This window comes from Scaptodrosophila lebanonensis, unplaced genomic scaffold, assembly GCF_003285725.1.
Source record: "Scaptodrosophila lebanonensis strain 11010-0011.00,11010-0021.00 unplaced genomic scaffold, SlebRS2 tig00000024-arrow-pilon, whole genome shotgun sequence".
NCBI lineage: Eukaryota > Metazoa > Arthropoda > Insecta > Diptera > Drosophilidae > Scaptodrosophila > Scaptodrosophila lebanonensis.
The window spans coordinates 20,418,782-20,437,189 of NW_022060538.1; the positions used below are offsets into that span (position 1 = coordinate 20,418,782).

Below are 18,408 nucleotides of genomic sequence, written 5' to 3' on the forward strand. Positions count from 1 at the left end.
ATCTTTGAAGATATGTACTAAGCTTTGGCCTTGGCTAGGCGCCATTTGAATGATTGGCCATTAAATTCAGCGCCCAAGCCATTTAATTTACGTACGCATCGACATCATAATCAGTCGGTAAACTCCAGTGAAGTCGTAAAACAATTTCCATAATGGCTGATGTCGCCAAACCGTGGTTTTGGCTTTGGCTCTGGCTCTGGCCTCCGACCTTAGTCTAGTGTAAACAAAAAGTTGCTGAAATGTATGCTGTCTGGATGGCGCTTTCAAAACATGAACAGATGGAGCAACATAAAATTTGTCGTGGCCCATAAAAGTGCAGAATGGCAAAATTAAACAAACGCCCGCCTTGGCCGTTTCCGTTTCCGCAATTTTATTAAAATGTCCGCCCATAAGTATGCAATACAGTGTGTTGTTTATTTTGCGACAAAAACAAAATCTAACAACAATACAACGCTATATATTATATTTTCAAACAACAACAATACAACGCTATATATTATATTTTTGTCTTTATTGCAGTGCTATGTTTTTCTTGGAAATATTTGTGTGGAATAATTGAAGGGAATACGTCTTTCAGATTAACGGAATATTATTAGCTTTGGCTTGGAATGTTTCTATTTTTAAAAGCATTTCGGCATTATAAACGGCAACTAATCCGATACGTCTCAGCTATGAGTATGAGAGGGCTGCTTTGAACAGTTTGAGGTCCAAAACATATAGAAAGTTATCGAAGTTTTTTGCGAATACTACATACATCATAGCTTTTGCAACTTTATTTATAAAGAAAACATCCACACCAATTTCTGTAAAAAATATATATTCTTGTTTACTTACTACAAATGTGCATACTATAGATAGTAAAATCATTGTACTCATACATTCAATCATTCTTCAATGTTCAGCCCATGCCAAAGTAAAGAAAGCTGAAATTTGAACACAACTGTTGCGCAAATTTAAGCTCAAAGGGGTGTAAAACGGCTATCATTAGTCGTTACTCTTAAAATGTTTGTTGTTCATCTTCTTGACTTTAATACGCTTAGTAAGGAATAATCACAAAAGCTGAAAATGATTATTCCAAAGAAGTAGTTTGAGCACTCATTATACGTACATATATATATATATCTATTTTTTTTTATTCAAAATAATCAAAATTGTATAATGCATATTCACAAAACTTCATTCACATTTAAAATGTATTTTCACTACACACAGTCGATATACTAGAACTATTTGTAAACAATTTCTCATTTTTACAATTAATGATAATTTACAGTTTCAAATTCAACAAGTGCCATCACAACCTTCATCCTTTTATTGGATGGTATTTGTCTTGGACGATTCGGCCACATAGGCGGCCAACCATTCGCCCACCTGCGCCTGGTTCAACTCCAACCACTTGATGTTCGCTTTCACAGTTTCCAGTGCTTGTGCACGGGCGGCTGTGCCTGCGCCTGCTTCGGGATATTTGGCAAAGAATTGTTCCATCTCCTCGAGTTTGGTTTGTGTGGCGAAGCGTGAGGTAATTGTAGGTATAAGGCGACCCAAGGTACGCTCATTAATGCCGAAACGTTCAACCAGCTGGGGCCAGTTTTCGCGAACATAGTCCCAGACCAAGCTTTGGCCCACCGGGTTCGCGGAAATGTATCCCAAGCAGGTAAAGTAATCCTGGCTACGGATTTTACTGTCGTCCCAAGCATAGTTGATGTAGCGCTGTAACAACCAAGGAATCCTTACAGCGGAAAGTGCGTCCATCAGTTTGACCTTCTCTTGCACGTCGGTCTCTAGCAGATATAGCTCCCACACTTTGTCCCAGGCAGCCTCTGTGTTTACCTGCTGCAAGCCGTAGTAGTAGATCACATCACGTATGTCTGGGCTGGGACGCGTGTTGGGTTCAGCTAGCCAGGCATTAAATAGCGTGGTCGCCTGCTGCAGCGAGCTTTCGTGTCCAACGCTGCATGCAGAGCTCAGCACCTTGATTCGCAAACGGCTGTAGGCAGAATATTTATTTAATATCACATTTTGATGGACGTTCCAATGTAATCACTACTTACTTATGCAAATGATCTTCGCCTACAGTGAATGTGACTTCTTCCACAATGGGTGTAAGTAGGTTGCGAGCATAGGTGACAAAGTCTTTGTAGATGGATGTGTAGTAAACTCGATTGCGCAACGTTGCCAAAGCAGCAGTGCCTACACTCCATGGCACGTAATCCCTTTCGGCCTCTAAGTATGTGCTAAGGTCAAGGGCATATTTGTATTCCAATTGCCCGGCATCAGCCAAAGCGTTAGCGTCATTCAATAAATGGGCACGATCCGCATTGCTGAATTGAGCACGTGACTCCTTTAGCGCAGCGGTCAGTGCCGTCCATTGCTCGCTGGCATAATTAACGCGGTAGTAACCCACTTGGTCTTTGTTCAACTTAATCCAGCTTACATCACTGCTCAGAGTGATGGTAATTTCATTATCATTATGGCTGAAAAGGGACCTTTGCACTTCCGCAGATGCGCTAGTTGTGTAGGTGACTGGAATGGACCACCGATAACTGAAAATAGAGTACAATATGATTCAGGCCTATCCATAAAGCCGGGCAGTGGCAAAAAATCATACTTAAAGGAGGACTGCTCTGGTTCGATGTCGTAATCGTCCTTGTTGGCAAGGAATCGTTTCTGGGTGAGCCTGTAGCTATTGCCATTCTTTTCCACTTCTATAACGGGCAGACCCATTTGTTCAGTCCATGTTTGCATGATCAGCCTATCAATTAAAAAATTTTAATGGGATGTTTTAGATATATAATGCGCCCTACTCACTTGACATCGAAATCGAGTTCTTCCTCCTCGATGGCAGTCAGATAATCATCAGTAGTGGCTGATCCAAAGTAATGATTCGTTAAATAACGTGTTGTGCCGGATTTGAATTTGTCCTCGCCCACAAGGTTTTCCAGCATGCGTACCAGTGAAGCACCTTTCGAATAGGTGATGGTATCAAAGTACTCAGTAATTTCAGCCGGGCTCTCAATAGATTTGACAATGGGATGCGAAGCAAGGGTGGCGTCAATTTTAAGCACGGGATGCAACTCGTCAGTGACAAATTGGCTATCCTAGAAACGAAAAATGTGAAAAAATAACATTTGAAGAACTACTATGTATGTATTTAAAGCTACGACTCTATTTACCATATCCCAATCCTCATGTACAGCCTTCACGCCCTTGTACTCAATGTAAGAGGCGAAGCCTTCATTGAGCCAAAGATCATTCCACCACTTCATGGTGACCAGGTTTCCAAACCACTGATGTGCCAGTTCGTGCGCAATCACTGTGGCTACACGTTGTTTGTTAACGCTGGAGCTACTGGTCGCATCGTACAGCAATGCTGTTTCGCGGAAGGTCACCAGACCCCAGTTCTCCATGGCACCGGACACAAAATCGGGAATGGCGGCCAGGTCCAGTTTTGGCAACGGATATGAGACACTGAAGTAGTTGATGTAGTGTGCAGTTACTTTAGTACCAACGTCTAAAGCATATTCCGTCTTTTCGATCTGGGCAGGCTGGGCATAAACATTCATCACGATGCTTGTATTTTCCACGGTCCCTTCTTTCTTGGCAAAGTCCGACACAATGAAGGCTGCCAGGTATGTGCTCATAGGTGGTGTTTCCTGGAAAGTGACTTCAGTCACATCCCCATCAACAACTTCCGACTAAAATTGGAATAGTAAAATATAATAGTGAACATATACCGCCAAACCATAAGTTTGCTTACTTGAACTGGCATGTTGGATAGGACATGGTACTCATTTCCGGTGGGCCTGGCAATGGTCAACGTGAATGCTGCCTTCAGATGCGGTTCGTCGAAACAAGGGAACGCTAAACGCGCAAAGGTAGGCTCGAATTTCGTAGTAGCAATCCATCTAAAATGCAGGAATCATACATATTTAAATAGTAAAATGAAATTTGAATGCGGCTTAGGACAAAGTTAGTTGAAGGCATGCAGGCATGGGTTAGGGTTTGCAACAAATAGGCGGAGTTATAAGGGAGCAATCGCTACCTGGTGCTATTTGAGAGCTTGTCCAAATAGGAACTTTGATAGAGTCCAGTGATGCGATCCGCCAGCGAGCCATTGAAGTTCAAATGTAATGTATAATTGCCCACCTCCAGTGGCTGTTCAAACTCTGTAACCCAGTATTCATACTCGGGATAGGCGAAGGAAAGTGCTGGCTTCATAGTTTGCAACGGGGCGCCTGAATCGTTCAAGCGCTCCACGTTTTCAGTGCTTACATTTAGTTGTTTAATGTGCACCGGAATAAATGATATGGGCTCCAGCACCTGTATGTTGATGCTGATGTTGCCCGTAAAGCTCTTCTGGCTGAGATCGGGACGCAAATGTAATGTGTATTTGCTCGGCTTGATTTCCTTTGGCAACCGGTAGCCAAGATTCTTCAATACTTTGCTGGCAGCTTTTATGGCAGGCGATACTGTGACCATGATGCGTGTTGCTGTTGCTGGCACTTGGGTGGTTTGTGCGTTGTTATCTAATTAATTGGTATCAGTAACAGTACCATAAAGCAGTTTTATTGATTTGAACAGAGGTGGCCGCAAGGGAAGCACAAATCTAAACGATTACTGGTTAAAATGAAGTGTTGCAACTTCAATAAGCAATTTTAATTAGTTGTTGTAACCGGTACAACAAGAATGCTACTAGTTAGAGGTACGTCAACTGTGAATATTGCATCGATGTATAAAAAAACACCGGCACAAACATCGCTCTCATATTTTGCAACACTGTTCTACTTATCGATAAGTAATCGTTTACTTGCACGTTCCAAGCGGCACTGCCGCAAAGCTGTTAATAAATTTGAATTTGAAACAAACCTGCAGAAGTGCTTAATATTGGCTTTGTGGATAATAACTGATCACGATCTATGTAAATGGTGCGTATACCCGCATTTATGGCCGCCTGTGTGCCGTTTGCCTGCTGTCGCTGATGCTCATCGGCAATATTTTTGCCTACATAGACGAGTGCGCCCAACAGAAAAGCGCAGAGCACTAGCAGGAATACGCAGAAGGCAACAAGAGTAAGTAGCGTATTGCTTGGTGCCTTTTTTGTCCGAACTGTGTCCTTGATGCGATGATTGTCGTCTGTAGAGAGGCTGCTGCGGGGGCGCACGTTTTTGGTCGCATACATGCCGTTGACTTTTTGCTTATATTTGGTTTAATTTTCAACTGCTGCTACGCTCCGCTTTGGCGTAAATATTTACAATGCTCTTTATTCTCAACTGTCTAGCTTTAAATACACAGACATACACTCAACAATATAGTAGGTATTTCCGAATTCGTTTTATGTTTTCTCTGCGATTTTATTACGACCGCCGGCGTAAATCAACGGGTATCTGTTGCTCGCTAACTGTATCGTAAATTAGGGTTTTCACTGCCGTTTTATCTTAATTTTAAGCTTTGAAGACTGAAACTGCCAACTATTGTGTCACCCGCATGTGTAACTCGAGAGCGGCATAAACAGACTAAATTACAAACGCCGCCACTGCCTCCCCCACGCTCTCCTGTACTTTAATTTACTTTAAACAAATAACAGTTTGTTTGGATGTGTCTGATCTGCACATTCCTCCCGTCCGTCGCATTCACTTTATTTTCATTTGATTGGTTTTTGTTTCAATCTCAATGAAGTGCATTTTCCTACAACGACTAGTTTCGAGCCCCTCTGTAACGATCAATTCAAACGTAATTCTGCTCTTCGCTCGGTCACGTAATGAAGTTGGCCACTTCGCTGCCTTGTATAGTATGTAATTGTATGTACTTTGAAACCATTTTTATTGCCATGGCATAAACCGCAAGTTATATTACAAATGTTCAGGCTTGTTGCAGTGATAGCGACCGCAGGCGGCAACGCAAAATCCCGCCGTTACTTTCTACCGGGGCGTCGTCGGAGTCGTGTATGCGATTGACTGATGACTAAGGTTGTTGGCTCTTTGCTGCCAATTTGTTGCAGCCTCGTAACTCAAACTGTTGCACAAATCTGCACAGTCTTTATGTTTTTATGTATACTTATGTATGTACGAATGTTGGTGGTGTGGGAAAAAATTGCTAGCTCGAAATTAGCAATTGAAATGATTTGAATAAAGCCACATAAATAAAGTTGAAGTCACCTAAAGGCGCGGCGACTTTATTTATGAACGATTCTGCCACAGTACGACAAGATTTTCGAAATGTATTCAGGAATCAAGAGAGCCAACGTTCTGTATTAATTAAGTTTGATTTTGATGCTGCGCGTGGGCAACATAATGATATGTACCTCCAGCTATGTAAATACAGATATACGAACATAGTACAAGCCTGTACACTGAGCGAGACAGCGACTTAAAATAACACCATGCAACAAAAATGACAATATCTGAGACGCACCTAACATAGAGCGGAACAAACAATGATTCCAGCGTTTAAATTCAAAATAATTTCAACTATTGGATTTTGAGGGAATTTAAGACAACATATTGTGCAACTCTCTTAATTTTATCTACAATTTGTTTTAGTAAATCTCATATAATTTCAATGAATTGCTTTGATTAGACGGCTTAATCATGATCGTTGGAAATTGGGCATCACGTAAGCTTTCTTTTCTTGAACTATTAATTCGGATAAAAAAAAACAACAACTGAGCTAATATTAAATTCCTGCAGGTAACTAAAAAGAAAACAAATAGATGCAACTGTCTATGCTCTTTCATGGGTTCTGCCACGCGTTCTTTTGCTTTCTGCTACAGCAAAATGAAATAGGTGGGTGTCGCGCCTCATGATTTGTTGCCCAGTGTAATAATGTATTCGCACATGCTCATTGCGTCTATTGTGGCTGACAATGATGATGACGACGAAATGATGCAATGCGATGCTCATGGCAGACGGCGCTGAGGCCGGCGTTTGCTCAATTAAAGCGCACATAAAAGCGTTCATGAAAGACAGCATGAAGTGTACCTTAAGAGCGTCAGCTGCATACTGTGAAGCGAAAAAGTAGCGCCTATGGCAGCATTTATGCACAAATACTCTCTACACATTTCCACGCCTCATTGTCTTGGCAATTCTGGTGCGGCAAAGCTGACGCTCAGATACTTGATTAAGAGTCAAAACATAGCGGTTGCTGCAATAAACTTAAGCAAATGCTAATTCGGGCGAAGCGTGTGAGTGCGAGTTGAATGCACTTCCAGCTGCTCAAACACTTAGAATTGTTCTGTTATTGTGCCATTTGTGCATATTTAATTTGTTATCGTTTCTGTTTAATTTAATAAAAAACACGTTCGCCGTTTTTAAGGTCATAACTTTCACAACAAATGACAAATAAATAAATTGAGTAAATAAACAAAAGTTTAAGCCAAAATGGAAATTGGTTGGTTTTTACGTGCAGGTGCGCGGAGCATACGCCCAAAGCGTAATCAAAGTGTTTTCTGCAAAGTTTTGTAAACTGTTTGGATGACGCATGCAGTGTTTAACGGTCGATATGGATGTACGTGCTCAAAATAAAAAAACAAAAACCGGCACTCACTTAATAAAACAAAAGACCACTGATTGCAACAATTTGCATGTTTGAGGTTAACGGTGGCAAACAGAAATGTCACTTATTATTGCTTTTCAGGACAATAAAAGAATTGCATAATTCATGAAAATTAATGTATGCATATTGATATTAAAAACTGCACACATCGAAATCTGCATATACATATGATATGCTCGTAGGAAAGCTGCATCAGTACGTTTTCAAATGCAATGGGAGAAAAACGGGCTACATTTTCAAAAAGGTCAACTTAGTTGAACTTTAAACTTAACGGGTCGGGGTTGGTCCTAAACCTTATTACGAATGTTGTTTATTTTTTGCAGACGTATAAAATATCTAACTATTTTTAATTCATACAATTGCCTTGAAAAATTTGCCTCTTGAAATTGAAATTTGTGAACTACTCAGTGCCGCTTCAAATAAGATGATTAAAACTTATATGTAGAAATAAAAAGATCTTAGATTCCTGGTAATGGGAACAATACCGATAATGAAAGGCCAGATAATCTATAAGATACAATTTATGGCTACTCGACAATCGTAAAAATTAATTAACCATACCTCAAGAAAAAAGAATCAGGTCAATAATTTTATTTCAATTAAATTAAAATTCTAATCAGTATAAATTTTAAAATGAAGATCAATATAAATTGCAAATAAATTTGATTAAATTGAATAAAAAAAACCTAAGCTTTTTTATTAATTTCATAAGAAATACATCGACAGGCTTGAAAAGTGTTTGACATTTGAAATAAAGAAGTTAGTATAACTTGGAAATTCATTCCGATTGATAACTTGGCAGAGGCTGATGAGGTGTAAAAAGATTCGCAAATACTAGTCATCCGCAATCCAAATGAGAAACACAAGAAGCAACTAAAGAACTTCAGATTTTGGCTAATTGCGACTTTGCTGGCAACCTTGATAAGCTGCTTTTTTTATTTCTTACGTTTGCAAACAATTGGCTAGCTGCTTACGAAGCAAAGTTGCTTCTTTCCCACAATAAATTAAAATAGAAATTTGGTGCTGTTTTTGTTCAGAAGCGTCAACGGAATGACAATAAATGAAGAAATAAGAAGAAAGAAATCAGAGCCGATGAAACTGAAAGAAATGTTGAAATGTGTTGAAGTGAGACGCGTGCGTTAAACTTTCGAGAATGATTTGAACAAGAAACAAAGCAGCAAAATACAAAACAATAAGCCTTAAATATTGTAGCGACAACAAGTGGCAGTGGCAACAGCAACAACAACAACAACAACAACAAAACTCGACCCATATATTCGTAAGTGAGTTTCTGAACTTGCTGCAAAAGAAGAAAGTAATTTCTCAGGCAAACACGGCCGATGGCTGGGCGCACGGACAGTTTGTAAACACAACATTGGTTGCTGGTGGGCACGACACACAAACATACATAAATACATTCATACACACATACACACACACACAAAAACGGACGGACAGACAAACAAACAGACAAATAGAAAGATAAGCACATGGCTTGGCTGTAAACGAGTCGGCGGTATTGGCTGATTTAAGGCCAAGAACTTGCGCGGCAAGTGAACTACGACTAAGTATGCACACAGCTACATACATATGTATATACACACACACACACTAACTAATAACTGCAAGCGTTCGTACGAGTAGAAGCTGGCCAGCAGCCTGTTTGATTGGGCTAGGTGTTGGCTTTGGATGGGTTGGTGGGGCGCTGCAGCGACGCATGCGCAGTTGCAACCTGTTTTGCGTGCGTGCTGTTAACTTTTGTTTCTTGTTTTCCTCTTCTTTCTGGACACTGCTGTTATTTATTGTGTTCGGAATTGAAAGTCAACATTGACATCAAAATCCAATGTGCCATCCAACTGCTCGCATTTAAACTCATCCCCCGTCTCTCTATGCTAATAATTCGAACATTCAGTTCTAGGCCACAATGTACGCCTCAATGCGCCCAATTAGAGCAAGCGGATAGCCAATAGTTCGAGACTATAACTGAGTCGTAACGGCAGTCTGCACAATGACAAATTTTATTTACGGCCGGAGCCGTTCAACGGTATTTATTTTTAAATTCTGCTATTCACAATTCGCACATTGATTGCTGGCATTTATTACTGCTTTGGCGTTTGGTGTTTAGTTTCTTGCTGTCACTCTCTGTGCGCCTCTACCTGATTTACAGTTGCGGCGAATGCGTAACAAAATGCAGCGCACAATCACTTTTCATTAGTGTAAGAGCTTCGGCTGAATTAACTGTTTCAAATGAATGAGATAAAAATGGCCAGTGGCACGGCTGATAATACGCCTTACTTAATTCAAATAAATGCCGCGCACGTTCCACATTCGCACATTGGACAAAGCAGAGAAGCGAGCGCGCCACAAAGTTTTGCAAATTTGCAACGAACCGAACGACCGACACCGGGACCGACCGACAAACGTGCAGCTCAGCTTCAAATTTATAACTGAACTGTCGGCGCAGAGGAAGTTGCGGTCAAAGCTGCAGCCCAAGCGGCTGTTTGAAGCTTTGCTGAGCTTTTTCAGAGACCGGCTTCGTTGCGACGCACTCTTCCAAGCTTCGCATGCATTAGGGGCACTCAAGAGTTACTTTTATGTATTATAAGAATTTTGAAATACTATAATAGATAAAACTATAGCAATATCTCGTTTAATACTTTCTGTTAATTCTTAAGTGCTCAGGTCTATAAAAAAGAAACAAAGACACCTTATATTCGAAGGAAGCATCCCCGATTAGGTATAGAAATAGTATACATTTGTTCTTGGTCAGCATGGAAACATTTGAACCTTAATATAGGCTATAAAATATAATGTTTTCATTCGCACTTCTTTGTAAGTGAAATTGATCATTACGTCTTGCCAGTACTGTATAATATGATGTGCAAAAATTCTTATTTGTGTGTTTTTATTAAAGTATTTTTGGCTAACTTTTACCCTGTCAGATTTTTAGTTACTAAGTTAATAATATACTTCATTCTCAATTTCTTTCTAAACAAAAAATGCCGGAAAGATAATAAATATTTCTTTGTTTTTAGCTTTCGCCTCAAAAGAGTAGTCTAGACATCTGTGTTAAGGAGAATATTTAAACAGCTTCCAGCAATATACTTAGCCTCAAAATATTAACCATAGCCGCACTCTTTTTTAAAGTATTGGACTCACCTATCATTGCCGTTCGCATCTTTGTAGCTGCTTCTGTAGAGGCCGGTCAAGCCATCCAAATTGCAATCGTAGCTAATGGATAGCGTGTATGCCTTCATACTGTGCAGAAGCTCTCTTAGCTCAATAATTAGCAATTCCCGGGTTTCATCCACATAATACTTGTCAATGGCAATACGCATGCGCGCCATCATGTTGAGTATACTAAGGCTATTGATGGTAAGGCCCTTGGTGTTTACCACAATCAGATTGCTTGAGACATTTTCCTCCAGTTGGAACTGGATGGATACGGTGCCCTCGCATTCTCCCGTCTCCAAATTTGGGTGTATGAACAGGCGATACTTGACTGGGAATATTTCGCTTGGAAGGCGCCAGGTAATCTACAGGAAGCATAAATATTGAACTCAATACACAGTGCTAATACTATTGTATAAATCTATACATATATTATCTCTTTATTGTACATTGAAGAGTCGATTGCAATATATTGGCATTATGCATTTATTGGTCACGGCTAATAAAAAACGATGACTATGAGAAACTACGATTCAATACAGATTATTAAAGTTCGTTGCCCAAATGCGCTTTAAATTGCCTTGAGATGTCAGAGAGAACATTGGCCTGTATATAGTCTTCCAATACATCCAATTTCTCTTTGGCTTCCGCTAGCTCCAGCCACAAGTTGTCCCGATGTACGACAACCACGACGAGCGCCGCAATGAGACATGTTGATAGTAGGCCAAAGAATATGGCAACGTTTTCTGCCGTGATTTTTTCTAACGGAAATTGAAATGTAAGTTTTGGCAAAGCCCTTGAATATTGCTCACCTTTCACAGTATCCTTAAAATTACCCATTCTTAATAGGTATCTTTGCGCTCGCACTCTAAACCTTAAACTGACGTCTGGCTATGACTAAACTAAAGTGGCTTAGCAAGAAAACCTCTTGCAATAAAAATAAACAACTACTGAAATGCGATAAGCGTGCGTTTGGAGAAACCCGTACCGTCCCGTCCATTTATGCAGACCCTGATAAACCCTTAATTAGTGGCAAAAGCCGCTTTTATGGTGTCCAGATATTATAGATTGCAGTCGATCACACAAACGGTGCAGTGGTAGTGAAAATTTTCAATGTTTTGAAACTCTACTAATTTGTTTATTTGTTCGAAACTTACCTGTTCCGGATCGGGCAAGCCAGTTGGCAGGGTGGGGTACACAGGATTCGAGGGAACAGTGGTACGCGTTGTGGTTGAAGTTGTGGTGGTGCCTCCACCGCCAGGTGTGGTGACTCCGCCGCCAGGTGTGGTGACTCCACCGCCAGGTGTGGTGACTCCACCGCCTGGAGTGGTGCCTCCACCGCCCGGAGTGGTGCCTCCACCGCCCGGAGTAGAGCCTCCACTGCCAGGGGTTGTAGTTGTAGGGGTACTGACAGTTGTGGTCGTTGTTGTAGTTGTTAAGGCTTCTAAGGCATCTAACTTGTCTAGTGCGTCTTGCAAATCATTCTCCAAGCTGGATTTTTCCACAGCCAAAACAATTGTGGCAATACAGAATGCTGTAGTAGCCAGGCCAAAAAATATGGCCACGGTCTTAACGGTAAGCCCTGTTTATAAAGCTTTAGATGTAAAACAAATTTCACGGCACTCTCCATGCAAAGCACTTACAGGCTACCATTTTGTAATTATGTCCTTGATCTCTCAAAGGACCGGTTCGCACACACACACAGACTTATACACACACAGGCTTATATACACACATGCAGTGAGGCCCTGGGCTACTTCTGCAGTGTTGGACGCAAAAATTTCGACTGATTGCGAATGGCGAATCTGACCCAACTATTTCAGCTTGATAAACAGATTGCTGGGCGATATCTAGAAAATATATATGGCCCATATACTTGTATACATGCAAACAATAAGCATTCACGCAGCATTTATAGGTATTTTACGATTATTAACTTGTATAAGTTAAGCATATATCGGCATTTACAACTGGGCAATGGGTACTGGTTTCCTGCTTGTCACCTCTTTAGCGGGCCTTGGAGTGAGCGCAAAATGTGTGACTACTATTTTATAATGGATATGGACTTTCTGGCCACACATAAAACAATCCAATTGGCTCAGTTATCGTATGTTTTAACAATTCTGCCGATACAATATAATGATAACTGGCTAAATGGGTTTATAAATATTTGGTGCGAGTCCACTGAGCATGATCTTTAGATTTTCCTACAGCGATAGTATTCAAAGGCAGCAGTAAAAACATTACACCAGAGCGACAGCCCAATAATTTATCCAAGTGCATGAACATAGCGCAGTAAAGATTTTAGATGGTATTTCGAACTCTTGATTTGGTAATAAACGAGTAGAACGTAAGAGTCATGCCAGCCCGACTCTTGAATACACTGTGCCCAGCCTTTCTCCCCCTACAGTCGTTAAGCTCAACTAAACTTTGTATGACACCTATATGATATAGTTTACCGATCAAATTTGAGATTAAGATAGAGTGCAGATTTAACAAAAAGATATTTCTAAACAACAGCTATCCCATTAAAAACATATTTTCCACCGATGGCTCCTATGGCAAACATATACAATAGTAAAGATACAAGTATATATGGTTTGTAATGAACTCTGTGAATGGATATGACAAGTCTACATACGAAGTTTAGCGCCTCTATCTCATATGGTCAAAAAGTTCTCGGTGTTCATACTGACGGACAGACGGACGGGTCTCTATCGATTGTTGCATACATTTAAACCTTATAGTCTATCCAGTTTTGGATACAGAGTAAGGCGCTAAAGTTAAAATTTTCCTAACCCCTTGGCCTCTCTCCACTTGATTCGTTCAACTAAAATAAATAAAGAGTACGCATTTCGTAAATTCTATCGTGTTCCATTTCCTGATTGAGTAATCAAAAAATCATTTGCTTATTTCATTTAATTTGTAAACTTTTCTTTAAAAAAGAATTGGGATTTAAAATTTTTAAGGAAAATTCCATGCAAGAAAATAGAAAAGAATTGTTGCTTCAAATCTCTTAGGTGTTATCGTTTTGGAAACCAAATATATGAACCATAAAAACTTTCTTTGAATGAATATTTCGTTATCCAGAACATGAGTATGAGTTATACTTCCTAAAATTCCCAATCATAATTCAATATCTGTTAAAAGTCATTTTATTTGTCGGATGTATATTGCCAGTAATAGTATTTAATAAAAACGATTCATTAATGGCCAGTTGTGTTTATTACCGCGTTCGATAGCCCCAACATTATGTAACTGCTTCAATGCGAGTACAGACTTGGACTCGATAGCGGTTTATGGATTTATGGTTTAGCTGCATATTTAAGCAATGGGATATTTCCATAGTTGAGTGCATGACGTTTCAGTTACAAAGGCGTCGAAGTGCCCTGCAGCCAGTTAGAGATATCATCGATGTTGTTCTTGAGCCACTGAATGTTTAATTTGACCGTTTCTAGTGCCTCCAGACGAGAGCTTTCGCCTGCACCAGCCTCAGGATATTTGTTGAAGAACTGCTGCAGTTCCTCCAGCTTGACATTGCTCGCAAAGTTTTTAGTAATGGTTGCTATTAGTCGGCCCAGATACCGATTGGTGAGACCGAAGCGTTCCAATAGCTCTGGCCAATGCTCGCGATAATAGTCCCAGACGATAGCCTCGCCAATAGGATTGCCTGCTATGTCACCCACGAGCGTGAAATAGTCCTGGGACCGCACAATACTCTCATCGGTGCCCAGCTCAAGTAAACGATAGAGGAGCTGTGGGTCCTGAACACCGGCCAGGCCATTCATCAGCTTCAACTTTTCGCTGGCATCCTGCTCCAACTGGAATAGGTTGAGCAGCCTCTCCCAGCTAGCCTCGTTACCCTGCTGCATTCCATAATAGTAAACGATGCTACGTAGATCGGGGGCGGGTATATTTTCGCTTGAGGTGGGATCCTCCAGCCAAGTGTTGAAGCGCTGCGCCGCCTGAGACAAACAGTCAGGCAGTCCAACAGCACAGGCAAGGCTCAGAACGGACACGCGCAGGCGACTGTTAGAGATGAAATGATTTTAAAAATCAATTATCAATTGGCGAGTTGGAAGCACAATTACTTACTTGCGTAGATGATTGTCCGCATCAATTGTCCAGCCCACATCCGCGTACACAGACTGCAACAGCACACGGGCATGGTTCAAATAATCCACATAGACTTGGCTGTACATTAGACTGGTTTGCAACTTTTTCAAAGCCTCTGCTGCCACATACCAGGGCACAAAATCGCGCTCCTGCGGCAAATATGCAATCAACTCGAGGGCTATGTTGTAGGATAATTGGGCGGCATCGGCCAGAGCGAAGGCATCGTTGAGCAAATTAGCACGATCGGCAGTGTCGAAGCTTGTGGGATTGTCGATCAACTTTTCAATAAGTTCTTTCCACAGACTCTCTTCGTAGTTCACTCTGTAATAGCCCACTTGATGTATGTTTACTTTAATCCACTGCGATGGAGAGGCTGTTTTTACAGTTAACGAAGTCAAAAAATATTCAAATAAAAAGCTATTTAGACCAGAATTCGTATCCGTCATAAAGGTGAGTGGAATACTCCATTTGTAGCCGAATTCGGAATCATCTGGAACCTCGGCGTAGCTGTTATTGTTAGACAGGAACCGCTTCTGTGTGATCTCGTATGTAGTGTCGTCATGGCGGTGGACTTCTACGACTGGGTAGCCCATTTGCTCAGTCCATGTGCGCATAAAGACCTTGACATCAAAAGAGCTCACTAGTGCAGCAACCTCGCTTATGAAGTCGTCCGTCTCGGCGTTTGAGAATTGATATTTATTCAAATAGTTGGTAACTGCCTCCTCAAAAATCTCGGCTCCAACCAAATTCTCAAGCATCCGAATCACCGAAGCGCCTTTGTCGTAGCTGATGGTGTCGAATATCGCGGTTATTTGACTTGGTGTCTCTACTGGTTGCACAATGGGATGTGAGGAGAGTTTGGCATCAAAGTTAAGTACCGGATGTGCCACGAGTATGCAGAATTGATTCAACTGTAAGGTTTTGAAACCGAGATGAGATTAAGGGCTGGGAAGCAGTGGGAACTGTGCACTCACCATGTCCCACTCGGGGTACACTGCATGTACGCCCTTGTATTGCATATAGCGAGCAAAGCCCTCGTTCAACCAGATATCATTCCACCACTTCATGGTCACAAGATTCCCAAACCACATGTGTGCAATTTCGTGTGCAAGAACGCTGGCTGTGGACTGTTTATTCGCGGTTGAACTGTAATTCTCGTCATAGAGCAGCGCCGTCTCCCGATATGTAACCAGACCCCAGTGCTCCATGGCATTTGAAGCAAAGTCTGGTATGGCAGCCATATCGAGCTTTGGCAAGGGATAGGCGACCTTGTAGTATTGGATGTAGTGCTCTGTCACGGCAACCCCAAAGTCAAGTGCGAACTGGACCTTATCCAGTTGATGGGGCGTTGCAAAAGCCCGCATGGTAAAATCATCACCTATTCCTTGTGCATCGACGTTCTTGCTCTTTGACTCAAAATCGGAGACGATGATGCAGGCCAGATAGGTGCTCATGGGCACGCTAGTTTCGAAAATGGTCTCAGTAACGTCGCCAAGGAGGAGGGTGTCCTGAAAGCCACTTCGATTGCATTAATAGATCACAAATTGTTCGTGGACTTACCGATACGTCCATATTCGAGAGTGCGTGGTATGAGTCAGTGGGATGAGAAACCGTAATTTGGTAAGTTGCTTTAAAAGCAGGCTCATCGAAGCAAGGAAAGGCCTGACGAGCATAGGTGGCCTCGAATTTGGTAGTTGCAATTGTTCTAAGAGGTAATTGAATTGTGTTGCAGAAACATTAATTGGGGTTACAAGAAGCATCCATAATGTATAATGTTAGAATATTAACAAAGCTTTCTCTTGTAATGGACATTCCAGTTTTTTTTAATTACTCATATAGTATACTTATAGTTACCCACTAACTACTATTTTCTGGGTTAAAGACTATGGCATTTACATTAGGAGTTTCCATTTATTAGTGTGGATCACCACCACATGGATGATATTGATGTGTGGTGTGTGCCTTGACTAGATGTGGAGGCTTAATTCCTGTTTTAAATGAGTGGTTATTGTTTTATTTATTAAACAGCTTTTGTTATCATAGTACTATGTTGGTTTATGCGATTATTTGATCATTATATTTTTTATAATTTTGCCTTCTTTACAAAACTAAGAGTAATGTGTTGCGTAGTATTCTTTTAGGCGCGTAAAACAAAACATATTCCCATACTTAATTCAATCCTAAGAAATGGGAAATGATGAATTAAACTAAATATTTAGTGCAAGTTAGATTGATTTGATTCCAAACTAGTCTTGCATTAAGAATCAGTAGATATTTTAACTTTGTTTATTTCCTAAAAACCTTCGTGTCTGATAGTCCAAGCGTGATTTAAGATTTATACGCGAACTCTATAAAGCTTAAGAACACCTGTTTCTTTGTCTTAAATTAGTGAGCTGATTTTCCAGAATTTGCTTATAAAGCTTTCACATTTTCGAAATTTGGAAACTTAAACAAACCACAAGTCTATTAGAAATTAAAGGAGCCTGCTTTTACGTGCCAGACATTATAATAATATTAAACGATCACTATCTAAAATAGCTTCAGCTGCAAGGAATGCAGAGTGGACTAATGGACTTACCTGGTCTCTCCAGCTGGTGTTTGGTAGATACTGCTGTATAGACCAGTTAGTTTATTGAGCATTTCTCCCTCAAACAAAATGCCCAAAGTTATTTTTTCCACCGGTAGCTCCTCCACCATATTAATGATGAGCAAATCACGCTCAACATCGAGTTCATAGTCGGCAACTGTCGGTGCCGGAGAACCGCTCGGAAACTGCACATAGACGCCGGTTATTACCAGATTGTTGGAGTGTAGCACTATTTGCTTAGTGCTCTCGAGAACATCCACAGTAATGTCCTCCTTCCCAGTAAACTTTCCACTTTCTAGATCGGGATTCCAATAGATCTTGTAGTGTGTGGGCTGTAGTGTAGTGGGTAGTCGGTATCCGATCTGGCACGTATTTGTAAATAAAATGTCAAGTGTTTTTTTATAAATCAATATTTTATGAAATAGTCACTGTAGGCGCTTTAGATAATTCTATAACAATTTATGGCTTAAGAGGGCTCTTAAGCGTAATGCATGTCTAAGTTAGTTGGTTAGTTATTCCATACTGCGCTAGTTCCTTCACTTTAACTGAAAAGTATCTGTATTTGGTGTTAAATCGAATGGTGTTTCTGTACTAATATGAACAAATAGTTGCTTTTGGTCATTGAAATGTTGGCTCAGTTGATACTGCTATTTAGTGAAAAGGGAGCTATGTATGAGAAAACCACCACCATATTCTCACACGATAACGATACTATAATGTGCTATATAGACTTCCTTTTCAACCAAGTGTTTCCCCACAAATTTATGGAAATAATTTCAGTTTCAATATATAATTGATATATTTTCTTTTTTCACTCACTTCTTCATAGTTGCTGATCGACTGCTTAGCATTTTGGCCAAGCTTTACCGTTCTTGCCGTATTCAGATAAACAAGAGCACATAATATCGCCAGCCTTAAGTAAAAGGCCTTTGTAAGCATAATGGCAACCTAATGTATAGATTCCTTTAAAAATACCGTCACTT

The 18,408-nt window shown here is 40.7% G+C and overlaps 3 protein-coding genes across 5 annotated transcripts; all 3 read right to left on the bottom strand.

The window, feature by feature from the left end:
* Window positions 1-1,175: 1,175 nt before the first annotated feature.
* On the bottom strand, window positions 1,176-12,498 carry LOC115621106 (glutamyl aminopeptidase). Of its 3 annotated transcripts, none has more exons than XM_030514645.1 (9): window positions 12,366-12,498; window positions 11,880-12,304; window positions 10,711-11,087; window positions 3,758-3,905; window positions 3,174-3,695; window positions 2,809-3,098; window positions 2,609-2,752; window positions 2,052-2,543; window positions 1,176-1,987 (listed from the first exon to the last, which is right to left on the bottom strand). In XM_030514645.1, exons 1-9 carry the CDS (start codon window positions 12,373-12,375, stop codon window positions 1,312-1,314), a joined length of 3,084 nt encoding a protein of 1,027 aa, XP_030370505.1. In that variant the 5' UTR covers window positions 12,376-12,498; the 3' UTR covers window positions 1,176-1,311. The 3 variants fall into 3 exon arrangements, with proteins under 3 accessions (XP_030370505.1, XP_030370506.1, XP_030370507.1); XM_030514646.1 differs by lacking the exons at window positions 10,711-11,087; window positions 11,880-12,304; window positions 12,366-12,498 and adding exons at window positions 4,043-4,526; window positions 4,867-5,278; window positions 9,847-9,979; XM_030514647.1 differs by lacking the exons at window positions 10,711-11,087; window positions 11,880-12,304; window positions 12,366-12,498 and adding exons at window positions 4,043-4,526; window positions 4,867-5,334.
* Window positions 11,269-11,562, bottom strand: LOC115621886. Its single transcript, XM_030515714.1, has 2 exons — window positions 11,535-11,562; window positions 11,269-11,483 (listed from the first exon to the last, which is right to left on the bottom strand). Exons 1-2 carry the CDS (start codon window positions 11,560-11,562, stop codon window positions 11,269-11,271), a joined length of 243 nt encoding a protein of 80 aa, XP_030371574.1.
* A 1,379-nt stretch (window positions 12,499-13,877) lies between the features above and the next one.
* On the bottom strand, window positions 13,878-18,400 carry LOC115621107 (glutamyl aminopeptidase). The gene is made up of 6 exons (XM_030514648.1): window positions 18,245-18,400; window positions 17,417-17,787; window positions 16,399-16,543; window positions 15,813-16,346; window positions 14,818-15,749; window positions 13,878-14,751 (listed from the first exon to the last, which is right to left on the bottom strand). The coding sequence occupies exons 1-6, from the start codon at window positions 18,362-18,364 to the stop codon at window positions 14,091-14,093; spliced, it is 2,763 nt and encodes a 920-aa protein (XP_030370508.1). The 5' UTR covers window positions 18,365-18,400; the 3' UTR covers window positions 13,878-14,090.
* Between the last annotated feature and the right edge of the window lie 8 nt (window positions 18,401-18,408).

Coding starts and splice junctions, on each gene's coding strand:
- LOC115621886 (XM_030515714.1), bottom strand. CDS start 11,562: ATGGGTAATTTTAAGGATACTGTGAAAG. Junction 11,484..11,534: donor TTTTAAGGATACTGTGAAAG/GTGAGCAATATT, acceptor AATTTCCGTTAG/AAAAAATCACGGCAGAAAAC.
- LOC115621106 (XM_030514645.1), bottom strand. Junction 2,753..2,808: donor GAACTCGATTTCGATGTCAA/GTGAGTAGGGCG, acceptor TTTAATTGATAG/GCTGATCATGCAAACATGGA. Junction 1,988..2,051: donor GGCGAAGATCATTTGCATAA/GTAAGTAGTGAT, acceptor TTCTGCCTACAG/CCGTTTGCGAATCAAGGTGC.
- LOC115621107 (XM_030514648.1), bottom strand. CDS start 18,364: ATGCTTACAAAGGCCTTTTACTTAAGGCTGGCGATATTATGTGCTCTT. Junction 15,750..15,812: donor TGTACCCCGAGTGGGACATG/GTGAGTGCACAG, acceptor AAAACCTTACAG/TTGAATCAATTCTGCATACT. Junction 14,752..14,817: donor GCGGACAATCATCTACGCAA/GTAAGTAATTGT, acceptor CATCTCTAACAG/TCGCCTGCGCGTGTCCGTTC.